The sequence below is a fragment of the Vombatus ursinus genome, unplaced genomic scaffold (assembly GCF_900497805.2).
Source record: "Vombatus ursinus unplaced genomic scaffold, bare-nosed wombat genome assembly UNPS02005286.1, whole genome shotgun sequence".
Classification (NCBI taxonomy): Eukaryota; Metazoa; Chordata; class Mammalia; order Diprotodontia; family Vombatidae; genus Vombatus; species Vombatus ursinus.
Window position 1 is genome coordinate 8,780,561 of NW_020945064.1, and position 16,987 is coordinate 8,797,547.

At 45.0% G+C, this 16,987-nt stretch overlaps 1 protein-coding gene across 3 annotated transcripts in view; it reads left to right on the forward strand.

Annotated features, from left to right (window-relative positions):
* Positions 1-16,987, forward strand: part of KLHDC4 (kelch domain containing 4) — a 93,714-nt gene that overhangs the window by 15,672 nt on the left and 61,055 nt on the right. Inside the window, exon 5 of one of the 3 annotated variants that reach the window (XM_027847731.1) lies at positions 12,304-12,440. The exons of the other annotated variants lie outside the window; for them this stretch is intronic. Within the exon in view, the coding sequence (XP_027703532.1) occupies positions 12,304-12,440 (137 nt within the window). The remainder of the gene's footprint in view (positions 1-12,303; positions 12,441-16,987) is intronic. 3 annotated transcript variants of the gene reach the window in all.

The window sequence follows — 16,987 nt, forward strand, 5'->3', positions numbered from 1 at the left end:
GAATCAGCAAAGGCGTGGACCAGTAAGTAAATAGGGACTGGCACCAGGAGTTCACATCATGACTATGCTCCTGGAAGACAGAGGAGTGCAGGAGAGAGAAACCGGCGTGATGGTCCCACCAGCACTGGCCAGCAAAAATGTATTCTCCTGTAAAAAAAAAAATTAATATTTTTTGCCACTTTATACATGCCCCCAGGAACATGCTTTCATTTTAGAAGGCAGGCTCCTGGTGTTTTTATGCGTGTGCAGTTTGATGAAAACAACCTTCAGGAATACACCACATCTCTTCTCGCCAGGAGACAGGTGTCCTTCTCATCTTGACTTGACTTCCTGAGCAAGTAATAGCCAGCATTTATGTAGCGCCTACTGTGCGCTTGGCCCTGTGCCAAGCACTTTATAAATGTTGTCCCATTTGATCCTCACAGAAACCCTGGCAGGAAGGGCTATTATTATCCCCATTTTACAGATGAGGAAACTGAGGCAAACAGAAGTTAAGTGACCTGCCCAGGGCCACATAGTAAGTGTCCGAGGCTAGATTTGGACTCAGGTCTGCAGGCTAGGTGCTCCCTCCCCTTTCTCCCTTCCCCTTCCTACCCGCCCTTCCAGGAACACTTAGGTTCAGGTCTCACCCCTGACACATTCTGGCTGTGTGACCCTGGGTAAGTCACTGGGCCTCTCGGTGCTCCTGACAGCTCCTCCGTGACATTCCAGGGAAGGTTCCCACCTGCTTTTGGGAGCAGGAACCTCTTCATCGGGGAGTTCCCCAGGTCAATCCCTATCCCTTCCTTTAGCTAAAGGAATTCTTTTCATCTTTGCCACCTCTAAATAGGCTTAGTGTTCAACTCTTAATTAAAAATGACTTAAAATGCCGTGATTTGTCATCAAACACAGTTACTTAGATGGATCTGTGATCTCATTGCTCTGGGTACTATAACCTCCCTGCTGCAGATGTAAAACTCTCTCAATCTCTCTCTCTCTCTCTTCCTCTCTCTCTTTTTCTCTTTCTCTCTCTGTCTTTCTCTCTCTCTCCCTCTCTCTTTCTCTCTTTCTCTCTCTCTCTCTTTCTCTCTTTCTCTCTCCCTCTTTTTCTCTTTCTCTCTCTCTCCCTCTCTCTTTTTCTCTCTCTTTCTCTCCCTCTCCCTCTTTTTCTCTTTCTCTCTCCCTCTTTTTCTCTTTCTCCTCTCTCTCTCATCTCGTATGTTCTGCAAGCTTCTGAGCAGCTTCTTCTGCTTAATTTGCTAGAGGGCTTCTTTGGTCCTTCCTTAGGTCCTTTCCATCGGTGCCCTGCTTGGCTTCCATTTTGTGAGTTGGAAGTGGAGCTTGGCGGCAGAGCCCTGCTTCTCCCAGGCCCAGGAGGCTGGTGATGAACCTCATCGGCTCTTAAAGCATCAGCGTGAAAGGTGATGGGTTGGGGCCACAGAGACTCACGAAACAATCAGACTTTGATATTCGTTCTTTGGAGTTGGATTTTCTGTGTAGTTTTGTGAAGGTGAATAACCTGTGACCTTTCACTGCCTTGACACTTCATATAAAGCATGCTTAGGAAAACGATAGTCTGGACAGATCAGTTTGCTTCATTTCTCACTTTGGAAATCGTGCTGACCTGGGTCTTAGGATTGTATGAAATTATTAGAACTGGAAAAGACTTTAGCAGCTGCCTTGTCCGAACAACTCGTTTTGTAGATGCCTGTCGAGGTGAAGCCTTAAGAGGATAATGTCTGCCACCAGCTTCTTCATAGCTGTGGACCAGAAGACCTCAGGGTGAATTTCTTTACCAGCAAAAATTCACCTCTTCTCAAGTCATATTTGGAGTCAAGTGATGGGGAACACATTTTGTCTTTGATTCTATTTTCTGTTTTTGCTCATTAAAAAAAAATTGTGACAGAACACTTAAAGGGACAGTCTGACCTCAGATGTCTTGCTCTCTCTCTGTTGCACGTTCTTGGGGGCACTTCTGTTGGTTTCACAACTATCTAAACTTAACTGTGTACAACACTGCACAGCATCTGTTTTAGTTAGTTACACATTTTTGTGTAATTGTAATAAGTGCACATCCTATTTTCTGCTTTACTTTTTTCACTTAACATTGGTTCACATTCATTTCTGGGTATCAGCAGCCACCTTCTTGACATAAGTTCTGGACTATAAAATTTTCCCTTATGCTAATGCGTCTTATTTGGCTACTTATTCTTGTGTTGTTGAACATTTGTGCTGTTTTCCTATTTTCTAAAATGTAAATTTTTTGCTCTCATTTTTGATAAATTTAAGAATTTACTATTAGTACTGATAATATATATGATATTTTGTATGTTTAAGCAGCAGGTGAAAAGTTGGCCCAGTCATATGCCAAACCCTCCTGAAAGGTTAGAGAAATACCAGATTGTAGCAACTGAACTCTATGATTTTTGAGGCGATATGTCGTAGTAGCAGAGCCCTGGCTTTGCTGTTGGGTCTGTGTGACCTTGGGAAAGTCATTTAACTTCTCTAGGCCTCAGTTTCCTCATCTGTGCAGTGTTGTACAAAGAGGCTTAGACTAGGGCACCTTGCGTGGGTCTGTCCTCAGGCCTTGAGTGGGGTGACTGTCAGACCCAGAGTTAGTGTGTGTCTCAGGAGGCACCTCTAGCTAGCTCAGGACCTCATAAATCTCCACTGTTGATTAGCTTTGGGAAGCAGTGAGCAATCTGCCCTCATTTCCCCTGCCCCTAAAATTTGGAAAGATTGGAACATCTACTGTCTGCAGATGGAATCAGAAGCCCATGAGTGGGAGCCTAGTGATCTGGAAGCTTAGCGAGCAGATAAAAGCAGCAATGCTTACGTTACAGTGAAGAAGGTTTCACCCCAGAGTTTGGAGAATAGAAACCAGTAGGTTGTGATGGAAGGAAGGTCCGGTGTCGGTCAGTGCTTCGACACATGGCAGCTAAGCTCATTGCACAATCTGCGTACGTGGGCTGTGACCCAGAACGGAGTCGTGCTCAGTTCACCGTCTCTGTGTAGTTTCAGTCTCATTCTATGTACTTTGTACGTTTTTTAGGAGGAGGAGCTAGTATGTTTTGCAATTAGGTTTTTAAAAGTCATCCAATCAATTAAGATTGAATCCTTCCTTTATTCCTTAAGAAGCTTGCTTGTTAAGTGATGTGTGGGAATGGTGGACTGGGTTATGTTTTCAGTTCTTAACCACTGCTCAGTGGCACAGCGGATAGAGAGCTCGACCCAGGGTCAGGAAGTCCTGATCTGGCCACACTTCCCAGCTGTAAAAATGGGAGTAATAATAGCACCCATTTCTCAGGGTTGTCATGAAGCTAAAATGAGGTAATAGTTGTATTATTGTTATTATTACAAACCTTAAAGTGCTCCATAAATACTACTTAAATAGCTACGTAGCTGTTTACTACCATTCTTTCTGGAAGTTGATTTCTTTTGAACAAAGAACCTGTTAGATTTACTGATCAGTAGGTCTTGTTAAAGAATCTGAGAAGGTCATTTTGACCTTTACTAAACTACTAGATTATTTTTAAATAATTTTTTTAAAAATTATCTTTTTTTTCCAACTCATCATCAGTGTTGAGACTCCCCACAGAAAAATTTACTTTTGTACAAGTTTCAGACATGTAAAACAAGGGTTTAGAATGAAAAGTAAGCTCTTAGCTTAATTGTAGCACTGCTGTGGTGACCCTGTGATTAGCCCTAAGGAAAGGCAGTGTCATCAGCGACCCAGTGGTGGTGCGAGCTAGCTGCATACTCCCTAAGCTTCTGCCCGTGTTGGCTTCAGAGAGTGCTTAGGGCCGAGACCTTTCAGAGGAGCCCTCTGGCTTGTGTTGCCCCTCGCCTGGCCATCTAAGGGCTAATCTTCGCGGCTGATTCAGAGTCATTCATTTCACAGACGTCGGAGCGCCCTTTAAATTTGGGAGGTGCCTTTGTTCTGCTGAACTTGGCGTTCATGTCCTGAGCTAGAGAACATAATGGTGCTTATGGCTTTGAAAACAGAAACCACAAAGCTTCCTTGGGAGCTAATAGAGAAATGTGACCTATACAGGTGCTCTCGGTAGAAAAGCTGTGATTTAAAGTGAGGCCTCAGGGAGGGAACTGAGCCCAATTGGCCTCAGTTTTCCTCATCTGTAAAATGAAGAATTTTGACTACAGGACTTCTGTGATGCTTTCCCACCCTGAATTCCTGTGGTCCGATGAGATAGGGGTGTTTGCTTTGTTTGGGAGTACCCACGTACCTTTATTGATGGGAAATAGAGAAATGCTTCTTAGATGCACGATTGGTGCTCACGCGGTTCTGGATGCGGTCCACTCGAGTGGGGGTTCTGTAGTTTGCAGTGTCTGGGTCAGAGCCTGTCCCTGCTGCTGGCCAGACGGCCCTTAGAGGTGCTGATTTATAAATGCCTGGGTATCCCATTAGTCAGTTAATTTATTATGGCCTGAGAGCTGCACTGGGCAGAGTGAATTAAGAGCAAAATCAGACTTTCGTTAGTTGCTCGTTGCAAAGTCAGTAAGAAGAGAGAAGAAAAGTGAAGAAAAGAAGATGGAAGAGCCTTGGGTTTGGCACAGGAGCATCTGGGTTAAAGCCTCAGCTCTGCCTTTACACTTGTGTGACTGTCCTTGAACCAGGTCCAGTTTCCTCATCTTTAAAATGAGGGAAATGCACTCGATGATCCCCCAGGTCCCTTTCAGCTTCAAATCTTAAGAGAAGATAAGAACCACGGATAAAAAGGGCTCCTACAGAGGCTTGAGGCTTAAAACAGCAGCAGCACCCGTCTTGATTTTTAAATTTAAGAGGGAACAGAAAGTTTTGCTTTACTAAAACGCAACCAGAAAAGTTCAAAACAAACAAACAGAAAACAACCTCACATACTTCGTGTGAAAACACTATCGAGATGTTACCTGGTTAATCTCTCATTGGAATCAACCAGGTCTGGAGCTCGTTGGAAACCTCGGAATCTCAGGAGGGGATCTTCATCGCCAACCCTTCCCATTCCTGGAGGCCTTCTTCATCCTCATTCTGAAGAATCTTGGGGAGAAAAAAAGATCTAAGGTCTGGGAGTGCTGTTTGGTTCAGGACCCCTTCATACTGTCTCACTGTCTGGGTCTGCTCCCCAAGAGTTAGGGACTTGGAGGCTGGATTATGTGGTTATCGGCAGGGGGAGCGAGATCTTTCCTTTTCATGCTCTCTTCTTTGTAACCTGGGCCTTCAAGAGTGAAACTTCTGCACTGTGCTGGGCCTGTGGATTTTCCACCAGTTATTCGGTCAATAACATGAGCATTTTGCATTGCTTTTCCACAGTCTGTATAGTAACATAGAAAATCATAACAGTGGCTGCGTCTTCAGCCATCACCATTTGGGAAATGTACCATGCAATGTTCGGAAAACCTACTGTTTTGTACATAGGGTGAATTGGAACAGTGCCAGGAGCTGTTGTCTTTGCAGATTGTAGCAAACCCGTTTGTTACTGACCTGGCAAGGGAGGTGCCCTCCTCGAAGTGTCCAGACTTAGAGCCACCTGTGGTCTCAGAGAATCAGTCACGAGTGTTTACAGCCCCTTATTCACTGCGTAAATGTCTGGATTGGTGGTAGTAGACTCCCATTTATCTGGAATGTTTGGGGTTGGGCCAGGGGATGGTGCGGGTAGTGGGATATTTTTTTTAACTGAGAATTACCGAATAGGCCGTACGTGAACTAGCAGTTTTCAAAGAGTTGTTTGGATGGTAATAACGTCTACCTAATATGAACTCTGCCAGATTTCATTTTCTTGAGGTTCTTTTAGGTTTAATGTTAGGATGTGTTATCTTTGTGTGGTAGGGTGTTTATTCTCATCTCTAAGACGAGGAGAACAATAGCACCTCCTGCCCAGGGTTGTTGTGAGAATATTTGTGAAGTTCTTCACAGATCTTGGAGAGCTGTACAGAGGCTGGTTGTTGTTGCTGTTGTTGTTAGCTGGGTCCGCAGTGAAAGAGGAGGATGTGTGTGGAATCCTAGGGGTGCTTCCAGTGACCCCAGGCTGTTCTCTGTGCCCCTTTCTAACACTGTCTACTTCTGGGGCTGTACCATGATCTTCAAAGACTCACAAGGATGGATGAAAATGGAAAAATGCCTGAGGAGTGGGGTGGGGGGGGCGGTGTAACCAAATAGCACCATGTTCCAAGGACGTCTCATGTGGAAGAAATTCTGTGAAAGACAATATTCATGGTGCATGTGAACTGAAAAGGAGCTGGGATGGTCACGTAGCAAGGACAAGGGATAACAGGCATTTAAGCCCAAGTATGAGACCAAATGTATTTTTTTTAATTAATAAGCAGTTGTTTCCTCTCCCTGCATATAACGTATTAAGACGTCCAGAGGAAGGCTTCCAGCACATCGAGTCAGACCCTGTAGAAGATGAGACAAGGATTGCACAGCAACAGAAAGTCATAACATAGCATGACTTTTCCTGGTTCTCGGTGTCAGTTTAATTAGCCCTCATTTCTCTCTGAGAGATTATATACAACATGAAATAAGAGTTTGGATCATTTATTTGTCCTGCTGGTTAGAATTTAGTAAATAAAGGCAGTACTTAGGGGATATGTCCTAAAAGTGTCATTAAGGACCCCCCAACTTTTCAAAGATTTTTGTAACCATCGTGTGTAATTGTAAAAAAGAACTGGATAAAGTCTCCAAATGTCCAGCACTGGAGGAATGGTTGACTTGTGGTACATTAATGGAATGGATTGTTGTTTAGGCAGAATCAGGGTGTAACTCAGGGCAAGTCAGGAACATAACTTGGGATCTGAGGGCCTAGGCTACTGTATGGAGAATTTGCCAGCAGAAGGGGTCAGACCTGAAGTGGGGAAAGTGAGGCCAGGACACAGATGAGGGATTGGGAAAACAAGGAAGGCTGGATGTTTTCAAAAAGATAAAGAGGGTCAGGGCAAAAGTGGGAGGAGAAGGAATTACTTATGATCAGAAGGAAGAATATCTGATTTTAATTTAATTTTTAAAAATTTATTTGTTTTTAATTTTCAACATTAACTTCCACAAGATTTTGAGTTCCAAATTTTCTCCTTATCTCTCCCCTCCCCTCGTTCCAAGACAGCATGCATTCTGAATACCCCTTCCCCTAATCTGCCCTCCTTTATATCACAACCCCCTCCCCATTCTCTTATCCCCTTCCTCTTCTATTTTCCTGTAGGGCAAGATAGATTTCTGTATCCCATTGCCTATATATCTTATTTCCCAGTTGCACGTAAAAACAATTTTTAACATTTGTTTTTAAAACTTTGGGTTCCAAATTCTCTCCCTTCCTCCCTGCTCACCCACCCTCATTGAGAAGGCAAGCAACTCGATATAGATTATACATGTGTAGTCATACAAAACGCTTGCTTAATAGCCATATTGTGAAAAACTATATTTCCCTTCATCCTCTTCCCTCCCTCCCCATTACTTCTCTTACCTGCTTCTCAAAATCCTTTTTGAGCTCTTCCATGGCCTGGGACCAATTCATATTTTTCTTGGAAGCTTTGGATGTTGGAACTTGGACTTTGTTGTCTTTTTCTGGTTGTATGTTTTGATCTTCTTTGTCACCAAAGTAAGATTCTATGGTCTGACTTTTTTTACACTGTTTGCTTATGTTCCCAGTCAATTGACTATTAAACTCTTTGTTAAGATAGGGGTCTGCTTCCAATGTGGAGAATGTACTGTCCCACCCAAGCTTCTGGGGTTTTGTGAAGCTGTTTTCAGAGATACTTCTAGGGACCTGTAAATTTCCCATTCTTCCAAAGTGGTATGATCAAGGGCGAGGTGTTTACTTCCTGGCCTGTGCTGTGGTCTATGAGTGACCACAAGCACTCTTTTCTGCCTTGGAACTGTGAGGAGGAGTCCCTCTTCACCGCCACCACAAGCTCCACCACACCAGCACTCCTCCTTGCCCCAAGACTGCCACTCAGGACTGAGACCCAGATCCAAGCACGGGCAAAGCAAGAGAATCCTGCCTCAACAACAGCAAAGAGATCCCTGCAATCCCCCTCTAATCATCAACTTGATCCCCCCTCCGTCTGTGGGCTGAGAGCTCCAGAAGTAGCCGCTGCTCCAGGACTGGGGCTGGACTGAATTCCTTTCTCACCACAGTCCGACAGACCTTTCCTACTGACCTTCTAAGTTGTCTTTAGTGTTTGTGGGTTGAGAAGTCTGGAAACCACCACAGTTGCCCGTGATTCAGTCCCCTGAAGACTGCTTCAGGTTTGCTGAGGCCTGGTCTTTGCCTGCGTGCCCACGCTGAACTGCGCTCCTCTCCCAGCCCAGCACAATAGACCTTTCCAATCAACCATCCAGGTTGTCTTGGGCTGGAAATTTGTTTCACTCTGTCTTATTGCGGTTCTGCTGCCCTGGAATTTGTTTCGAGCCATTTTTTACAGGTATTTGGGATATATTTCGGGATATCTGATTTAAGGTTGGATGTGAACTTAGAACCCATCTAGTACCCCTCATCCATTTAACAGATGAAGAAACTGAGGCCCAGAATGATTCCGTGACACGAGATTATTTTTGCTGTATCGTATGGTTTGCCATGGAGTTACCATTTATGAATGAGGGTGAAATCTGAAATACGAAGATCTAAGGTCAGCTCCCCCAGTGCCATGATTGATCAAAAAGGAAGGTTTGCAGGAGCTGAGGTTGGTGAACTGAGAGGGACGTCAGTGCAGACGTTCAAGGACGTGAGTTCAGTTGAGGGTTAGTGTCGGGAAGAGACTGTGAGCCAGGCACCGAGCCGCTGGCTGGTGGAGGGATGGTTGTGCTGAGCATCTGGTGTAAATGTCCTGAATGAACTTAGAGGGAGTGGGACAGTGACGCAGGATTGATCTGCCACAAAACGGAATGCCTCCTCTGTGCTGTGACCCCATTGTGTGATGAGGCCTCTAGAGCCCTGGGCCTGGAGTCAGGAAGACCTGAGTTCAGAACCAGCCTCAGACGCTTACTAGCTGGTCACTTAACCACTGTCTGCCTCAGTTTCTTCAACTGTAAATTGGGGATCATTGTAATACCTCCCAGGGTTGTTGTGAGGACCAAATGATATAATGATTATAAAGAGCTTATCACAGGCCTGGCATATGGTAGGTGCTGTATAAATACTTATTCCCTTCCTTCGTGAGAGGAGGATGCAGCGCTGGAGAGGGTGGCCAGAGATAGTTTAAACTAAGCACTTCCTTGTCTTCTGTACTTGTCTTACTGTTGTCCTCTGCCCAAGTCCCTCTCTTCCTCCCCTCACTCAGTTACTGCTTCTGTCTCTAACCATCCTGCTCTGATCTCTTTCTTTCCCCTTCTGCTTATGCCATACTTTTTACTAAACATTATACAGAGATAAACTTGAAGGTTTCCAGCTGAGCTTGTGCGTCACTGCCTGAGCCTCCAAGACTGAAGATTCATCCCCAGTCTCTGGTAAGAGACTTCTAAGCATTGTCTTGCTTACTTAAGGTGGTAGGAACGAGGGCTGCTTGGAGGTTGTGCTGTCCAGCAGGTGGCATGCCGGCAATTCCATCTGAACAAACCGGATCCTCCCTCTGCCCTTTCAAAATAATCACGACGATACAAAAAACTCAAATCTTGGTGAGATCGCCTGTATGTTGTCTTGAAGGCTTATCATTGGAGGTGCTGCATCACGGACTGCTCCCTGGCAATACCCTCTCGTTAATCAAAGCCAGCACGAATGGGCTTCTCTTCATCTGTGCCAGTCCACAGGGGTACACCTGTCTCTGATGTATAGAAATTACTCTGTGACATTTCGAAGCTTCTTGGTGCCCTCAAAAGTTAAGAACTCTGTGTTGCTGGACATAGGAGTGAGCCTCGAGTACGATCAGGCATTCCTCAGTCTTTATTCCTGGATTTTGGTCTCTTGTCCTTTTCCTGGTTGATCGTAGTCAGGGAGTAGTTAAGGATGTTCCTTCATTAGAATTTTTCCTTCTGCTTAGACTTTGTCGTCCACCTCCATCACCTGGAGAATTTGGGGATTCCTGAGTTGCAGGGTTTTTTTCTCAGTCTCTCATGGTTGGTGACGTCCTTTATGGTTGCTTAATTCTGCCTCCTTGTAACTGTTTCTGCTACCACTGTCTCGTGCTTCTCGTTTGCCACAGAACCAGACCAGTTAACACTCGAGCTTGGTGTTTGCATCTGGAAAATGAAGGTGACGATAGAGCAGGGGCTCTTAGCATTTTGCATGTCATAGACTCCTTGGCAGCTGTCTGGGGAGTTCGTGGTGTTTGTAAAATACATAAAATAAAACATAGAGGTTTGTACAGGAACCCTGTTCTCTTGACATGAAGAGGTAAATATTTTCCCACTTCAGCTTTCAGATCCCTTGACATCTGCCTTCAGACCCTTCTGGGTCCATGGACTCCAGGTAAAGAGCTCCCGTCCTGGAGATTTCTAATATTTCATCTAGGCCTAATAGTTTAAAAATGTATGAGATAGAAAGTCGTCGTCAGGCTGGCTGTAGGAAAATGAATTTTTTAGTGATGACTCCTGAAATCCATCTGAGTGATGCAGTGGTTATCGTCTGTGTCAATGAGATAACACTTTCACTCCCCAAATGATAGGTTCTTGAAGCACCCACAGTGACAAAGGCTCTTCTACACAGAACAGGCTTTTGGGCTTGGGCTTACCTTAGAGATACTTTATATTGCTTGTCTCTGTAATAAGGAAGGCACTTGTAAGCCCAGATGTTAATGCCTTTCTTCCTAGATTTGGGCTTAGAGAATTTGCAGGAAAGACAGCTCACATTGCATAGTACTCTACAGTCTGACCACGAAGTAAGTGGTGCGTGTAGTCCCTTCATCTTACAGCCATAGTTCAGAGAGATCTTAGGATCATGGCTCTCCTGCTGGAAGGGACATTGTAAGTCATCCAATCCAGTTTCGTCCTTCATTTTGTAGTCCTCGTGGGGCAGGAGCAACGCTAGAGCTGGAGGAAAGGGCCATGTATTCGAATCCCAGCTCTACTCCTTCCTGCCTGTGGGACCTTGCAGAATTCCCTCCAGTGATCTTGGCTTCAGTTTCCCCGTCAGTAAAATGGGAGATTTGGCCCAAATGACCTTTGAGGCCCCTTCTTGCTCTACATCGATGATCCCTGAGGCCCAGAGGTGTCAGGTCCCTTATCCTAGGTCACTCAGGTCGGAAACAGTGGAGAGAGGCATTAAACCCAGGCTTTCTGACTTGAAATCCAGTTTTCTCTGGCTTTTGCTGACATCCTGTGACTAGCAAGGACTTGAGCCCAGGCCTTCTTATTCCAAGTCCTTCATTGTTTTCACTGACTTGGGAGTCACTGTCCACGAGCAGAGCTGCCAGAGTGGATTTTCTGGGGGAGCTGGTCCCTAGATTTCACTTCTGGCATTTGTGGGAGAAGGTTGTGTGAGAGGAACCAGGAGAAAGACTTGAGCAGAGAATGACACAAGAAGGTGGTTTGGAGGGTTTGGAATTAGAAGAGCAGGCCAGAGATTGGGTCTGGGGAGGGGAAACATGGAAGGGCTTGAGAGTTGAAGGAGGACGCAGAGAAAGAGAAGGATTTGGAGTGAAGGATATGAAAAGCCAGAGCTCAAGGAAGAGAAAGACTTCTGTGAGGTGGAGAAGGGGACAGGAGGTGGGGAGGAAGGAAAGTGGACGGCATGACAAGGAGGAGCTGAGTACGAGCAGGGCAAGGAAGCAGGGTGGGATGAGGCTGTTGAGCCTGAGAACCTGTTGAGGCTGAGAACCTGTTGAGGTTCTCTTAAGTGATGAGGTGAGGAGGGACTGAACTGGGGTTGACACTCATACGCTCCTTTCTGGCAGCTCTCTAGGGGAGACCCTGCAGGGGTGGAGAATCTGCCTTACAGCAGGTGTGCAGAGTGAGCTGCAGGGACCCCACAGTCAGTGCTTGCATTACTGCTGCAGGGTGGGCTGGAGGAGGGGTGTGAACGATGCTTCTCCTATGCCCCAGGAATGACCTGCTCCTCTTAGGCTATTAATTCATGAGGGTTATTCATCAGACAATCATGAAGCTGCCCTGGCCCTTGAGCTCAGATCCTCATGTGTCATAGAGGAGTCTGAAGAGGGAGTCTTTGCCACAGGTCTGATTCACTGCCCAAGTGCCGGAACATGAGGGCCTGTGCAGGAGGATCATGCCTATTGGCACTACGCTTTGGTCTCTCATGAAGAACGAATGAATGCAGCAATGATCATTAATGACCCCATGCATGGGGTCAGCGTGGGAGTCAGATGGGGAGTGGTCTTTACTTCTGTTGTTGTACAGAATGGTGTAGATGGGTAACCCCAGCTTCTCTCTGTCTTCTCTCTCTGTAGGCAGCGGTGGTCCCTCAGGGAGGCGGACAGCTGTGGGTGTTTGGAGGAGAATTTGCTTCTCCTGATGGAGAACAGTTCTACCACTATAAAGATCTCTGGGTCCTGCATTTGGCCACCAGGACTTGGGAACAAATCAAGTAAGATGCTTGGCACCCTGCCCAAGTCTTTGCTGCTGTTTTCCCATCTATGTCATTTCCAGAATGGTTAGGTTTGCTTCTCAGAAATGCCAGAACTAGGCACGATGGAAAGAAACAGAACCCTCAAAAAGACACTTCCATGTTTAACTGAAAAACAAAGGGATATGCTTAACCTTTTATGTAATCGGTTTGGAGTACCTTTATCTGCAAATATATTTGTCACCTCGAGGGGATACCTTCTGCCACATGGCTTTGTTTAACTGCGCTCCACTATCTGCCTTGATCAGCACTGGGCTTTGGCTGTTCTCCTCTTCCCCTACTCTCAACATCCACATCCATCATATATTAATGTTTTTTTTTTTCCATTGAGCCATCTGTCTTTTCTTTAAGGTGAATTCTGGGTCCTGGGATTGCCTGTAATGGAGCTATTCCCTGCAGAGTTGTGGTATAACACTAACTGAAGCCTTCCTTCAATGTCTGGTTCACAAAGAGCTAGTGGAAGAGGCAAGGGCAGGGTAGGGAGAAGCCTTTAAGTTCCTCTTAGATGACCAGAATATCTAAGGCTAACAGAATGCGTAGATGGCTAACCCTAGCCCTCTCTTTGTCTTTTATCAGACTTTGGATTTACATACATATTTATAATGTGATTTTCTCTTGGAAAGTTATCAGAGCCTGCCTCTGTGGGGGCCTATGTGAGCCTAGTAGGAGCCAGTGCTCATTCTCTTAGGATTTTTCCCTCTCAAATTCTGAACCATTAAAAAAAAAAACCGGGGCAGCTAGGTGGTGCGGTGGATAGAGCACCAGCCCTGGATTCAGGAGGACCTTAGTTCAAATGTGGCCTCAGACACATAACGCTTAACTAGCTGTGTAACCCTGGGCAAGTTGTTTAACCCCCATTGCCCAACCCCAAAAAAAAACCAAAACAAAACCCAACAACAAATTCTTGAGACAAGGAAAGTACCAACATAGTGGAATCAGTCAGATTTAAAATCAGGAATTAAGGAGCACCATTACTTTCACCATAATTAAACAGAAAAGACCTCGAGCTTTATGAAATAACAAGGTATCCCGAAAGTCTTAATGCAGTTTTGAGCCCAGTGTTAAACTGCACTAAGACTTGTGGGACACCCTCTCTATCAGAAAGGTATTCTACTATCTGCTTTTTAGAAGAGTGAACAGGAAGCTACCTTGGTGTAGGGAAATGAGCAAGAAAGGTGTCTGTTTTATTAGGGAATTAGTGAAGTCTTTCGTTTAATGGTCTGTTCGAATCCAAGTAATTGTCGTACCTTAGGGAAGATCATTGGAGGTTGAAAGGGAGATGCTCAATGCCTCCTCTTAGGCAGCGCTGGAAAGCAGCGGCGTTGGGCTTGTTCTGCTTAGCTTGAGACTTGGAGGTGTTAGACTAATGGCATACAGAGGCCATCATGCCTGCACAAGGGGAAATGACTTCCCTGACCTCAGTTAATTTGCTGGAGAAGAACTAGATAGCGGCTTTAATGTGATTTGTCTCTGAAAGAAGAATTGGTTCCATTGGTCATCTTTTGGCTGACTTCTCTGTCTCCTTTTCGTCCTTGTGGGAAGGGCTTGTCTGAAAAGAAAGCGGAATGTTAGATTGGTTTGTAGATGCAGCTAATTCTTTTCATCTGTGAATTGGTAATGACTTTATACAGTGAAACTTGAACTCTTTTTTTTTCTCCCGTTTTGAGAAAGTTAATCCACAAACAGCAAGGTCAGTATCCCCCATCATCTCATTATACTTTTATGCCTTGTCATTCGCTCCTACCCTCTTCTCCGACAAGCCCTTGAGTTCATTTAGGAAGTCAGAAGGAAGTTTCCCAGGGCTCTGTTAACAGAATGTTTTTAAGACGCTGTCGCCTTGTTTGAGATGATGGTCTTAGAAGTGCTGTGTAAATGTGTGCGATCATTATTGATGGGATTGTAGATCCAGAGCTGGCAGGGTCTTCAGCGGCTCTCTGCTCCAGCCCATTGTTTCACAGACAAAGAAACTGAGGCACAGGGAAGTGAGATCACATCACACTCGGGCTCACATTTAGAAAGTAGACAGGAAGTAACAGAACCAGCAATTGAGCTCGAGTCTTTTTGAGTCCAGATTGCACTCCTGAGCTCCTTATTCTGTTTTCATCTGTCATCATCATCATAGCACATGGGAGGGCAGAAGAAAACACAAGAAGAGTGTCTTAAACTCACTGTTAGTCCACGTTATTACTCTTTAGAACTTTTCCTAGCATGTCATCTCGTCCAGTTACTTTACAGTAGTTTTTGTCATTTTTTTTTCTAGAGGACAATTATGGTAATTTCTTGTCCCCATTTTACAAGTGAGGTACAGAAAGGCTGCTGTTCCTTAACAAAAATATATTCATTCCAGTAAACACAGTGAAGGTTCTCATTTTACTGCCTTAATAAAGAGCTTGAATTGTTTTTTTGTTACAGTGACACAATGTTGAGTCATTGTCTAAAGCCAATAATCCCTGTTATTTCCTGTTTTAAAATAAGTAGATGTTTAATTCTTGAGCAAGTGTTGATTATTTTTTCCCGCTTTGTGGAGAAAATGATGCATTAACACTTGACTCCGTGGGAACGTGTAGGGGATGAGGTATAAGCAGGAGCCATAGAGTACTTTGAGCTGCAGAAAGCCCTCTTTGTACTTTGCAAACAAGTGTACAACTTGGGGTGCTTTTTGGTGCAATTATCGTTTTAATTTGGCTTGTGTTGTGTTTAGGTGTATTAGCCAAAAACATAACCTCCTGTTGGGAAAAAGTCCGTTAAAAGAAACTCTGCTTTGAAGCTGGCTGCGGCAGCTAGCATTGTCATGTGGCTTTTAATGCTGAAGCCAAGTCTTAGTTGCCATTTTAATTTGACCTCTCAATCGCAGGCCACAGATGAAAGAGGACAGAGAAAATCTTTGTAATTCCACCTTGGCTTTGATCCATCCATATTGTTGTTCCTGGTGGCTCTCAGACAATCATCGTCTTCTTCTGGTGGCTCGGGCTGACCGTGAACCAGGAGCAGTTATTGGGGAAGTGAATAATGGAAACAAAGGCTCCTGAAAGCCATCATTTTCCAGCGTTCTGATCTGCCACCAGGGTTTGAGGAATGAATTTCATAAGTAGATATTGGTTTGTGTTTAGTATAGAGAAGTACTCAAATGGGCTTTAAGGGGATAGTGTACGTTGAGTCCAAAATTGGAAGACAAAGGACAAAATAAAGGTCAGTCCCAAGCTTGGCTACCCATTTCATGTTCACGTTTAAAGCAAACTAACACCTATGGGATTCTTGTCCATGAAATGCAGTTAACTACTGCTTTGCATATGTGTGCTGTAATGATGCCCTCCTGTATGAAGTCCAGTATTCATAGTTGTCTGTAGGAAACAGAAATAACATATGCGCCATCCTGGTGAAAGATAGCAGCTTCCCCTCCCTTTTTTGTCTCATCTTCTTTTAGCTGCCTTCCTGTGTCCTTCATGTTGTAAAGACTCCAGACTCGATTCAGAATTCAGCCTGAGACTGGGCTCGGTGAATTCCCCGAACACGAGTTAGCTGGGTGATAATGAACCACAGTTGTAGATGAGAGAAGAGATACCTTTATTGTCAGTTCTTGTGAGAATTGGGTGTGTACATTCCCTCACAGGACCCCCCCCACACACACACATACAGAAGCAGAGCAAGTGATTTTATAGGATTATTTGGCTTTAACCCCACGTTGTCCCACCTTCCCTTTCATCCATTGGTCAGGGACAGACAGTACATCCCTCCTCCTGGACTGCCGTTTGTATGTTACTCTTTAATGTGTCTCCCCTCCCTCGTCATGCGATGCATGTACAAAAATGGTGGCTGTCTCGTCCCCTGGGGTGTGTAAGTTAATATGCATGAGGCTAATTAAGCATGCGTGTTAGTAAAAAGTCAGTGACCGTCCCGTGACCTTGACCAGCTTGAGCCAGTTTCAGCCTGGGCCCCCTTCAAGAGGAACTTAGAGAATTCTTCCGGCTCCATGATTGGATAGGGTCGTTCTGCCCTCCTTGTGTAAACCAATAAACCAGTCTCCCCTCATCTTGTTTGCTCATTCCTACACATTCTGTGTTCCTATTGAGTCTGTGGGAACCAAATGTTAGCATTTCTCACATTAATAATCTAGGTATCATAAGTCTTTGTCTACACAGGGCGCTTCCTTGACTTACTCATCTTCCTGGGTCTGTCTGCTCCTTTGGGTAGACACTCTACTTCCTGAAATGCCTTTCCATGTAATCGCTTACTAAATAAAAGCCCAGTTATGCAAAAACCAGGTAAAATCTTTTGTCCCTGAGTTCTTCTTGCCCAGATGCCTGTTTCACAAAGGCTAGAAGAAAGCTCCTGCTGTCTTGATTTCATTGGCGTGGGGCCTCCTGCCGTTGATGCAGATTGGCCAGTCCCTTGTGGCCCAGAATGGCGTAGAGAGATGCTTGAGAAGTTGCGAGCCTCAGCTGCCTCTCGGGTAGATCAGCTTGGACCCACGTCTTGCAGTTGTCAGGGCTGGTGCTGCGTTTTGTCCT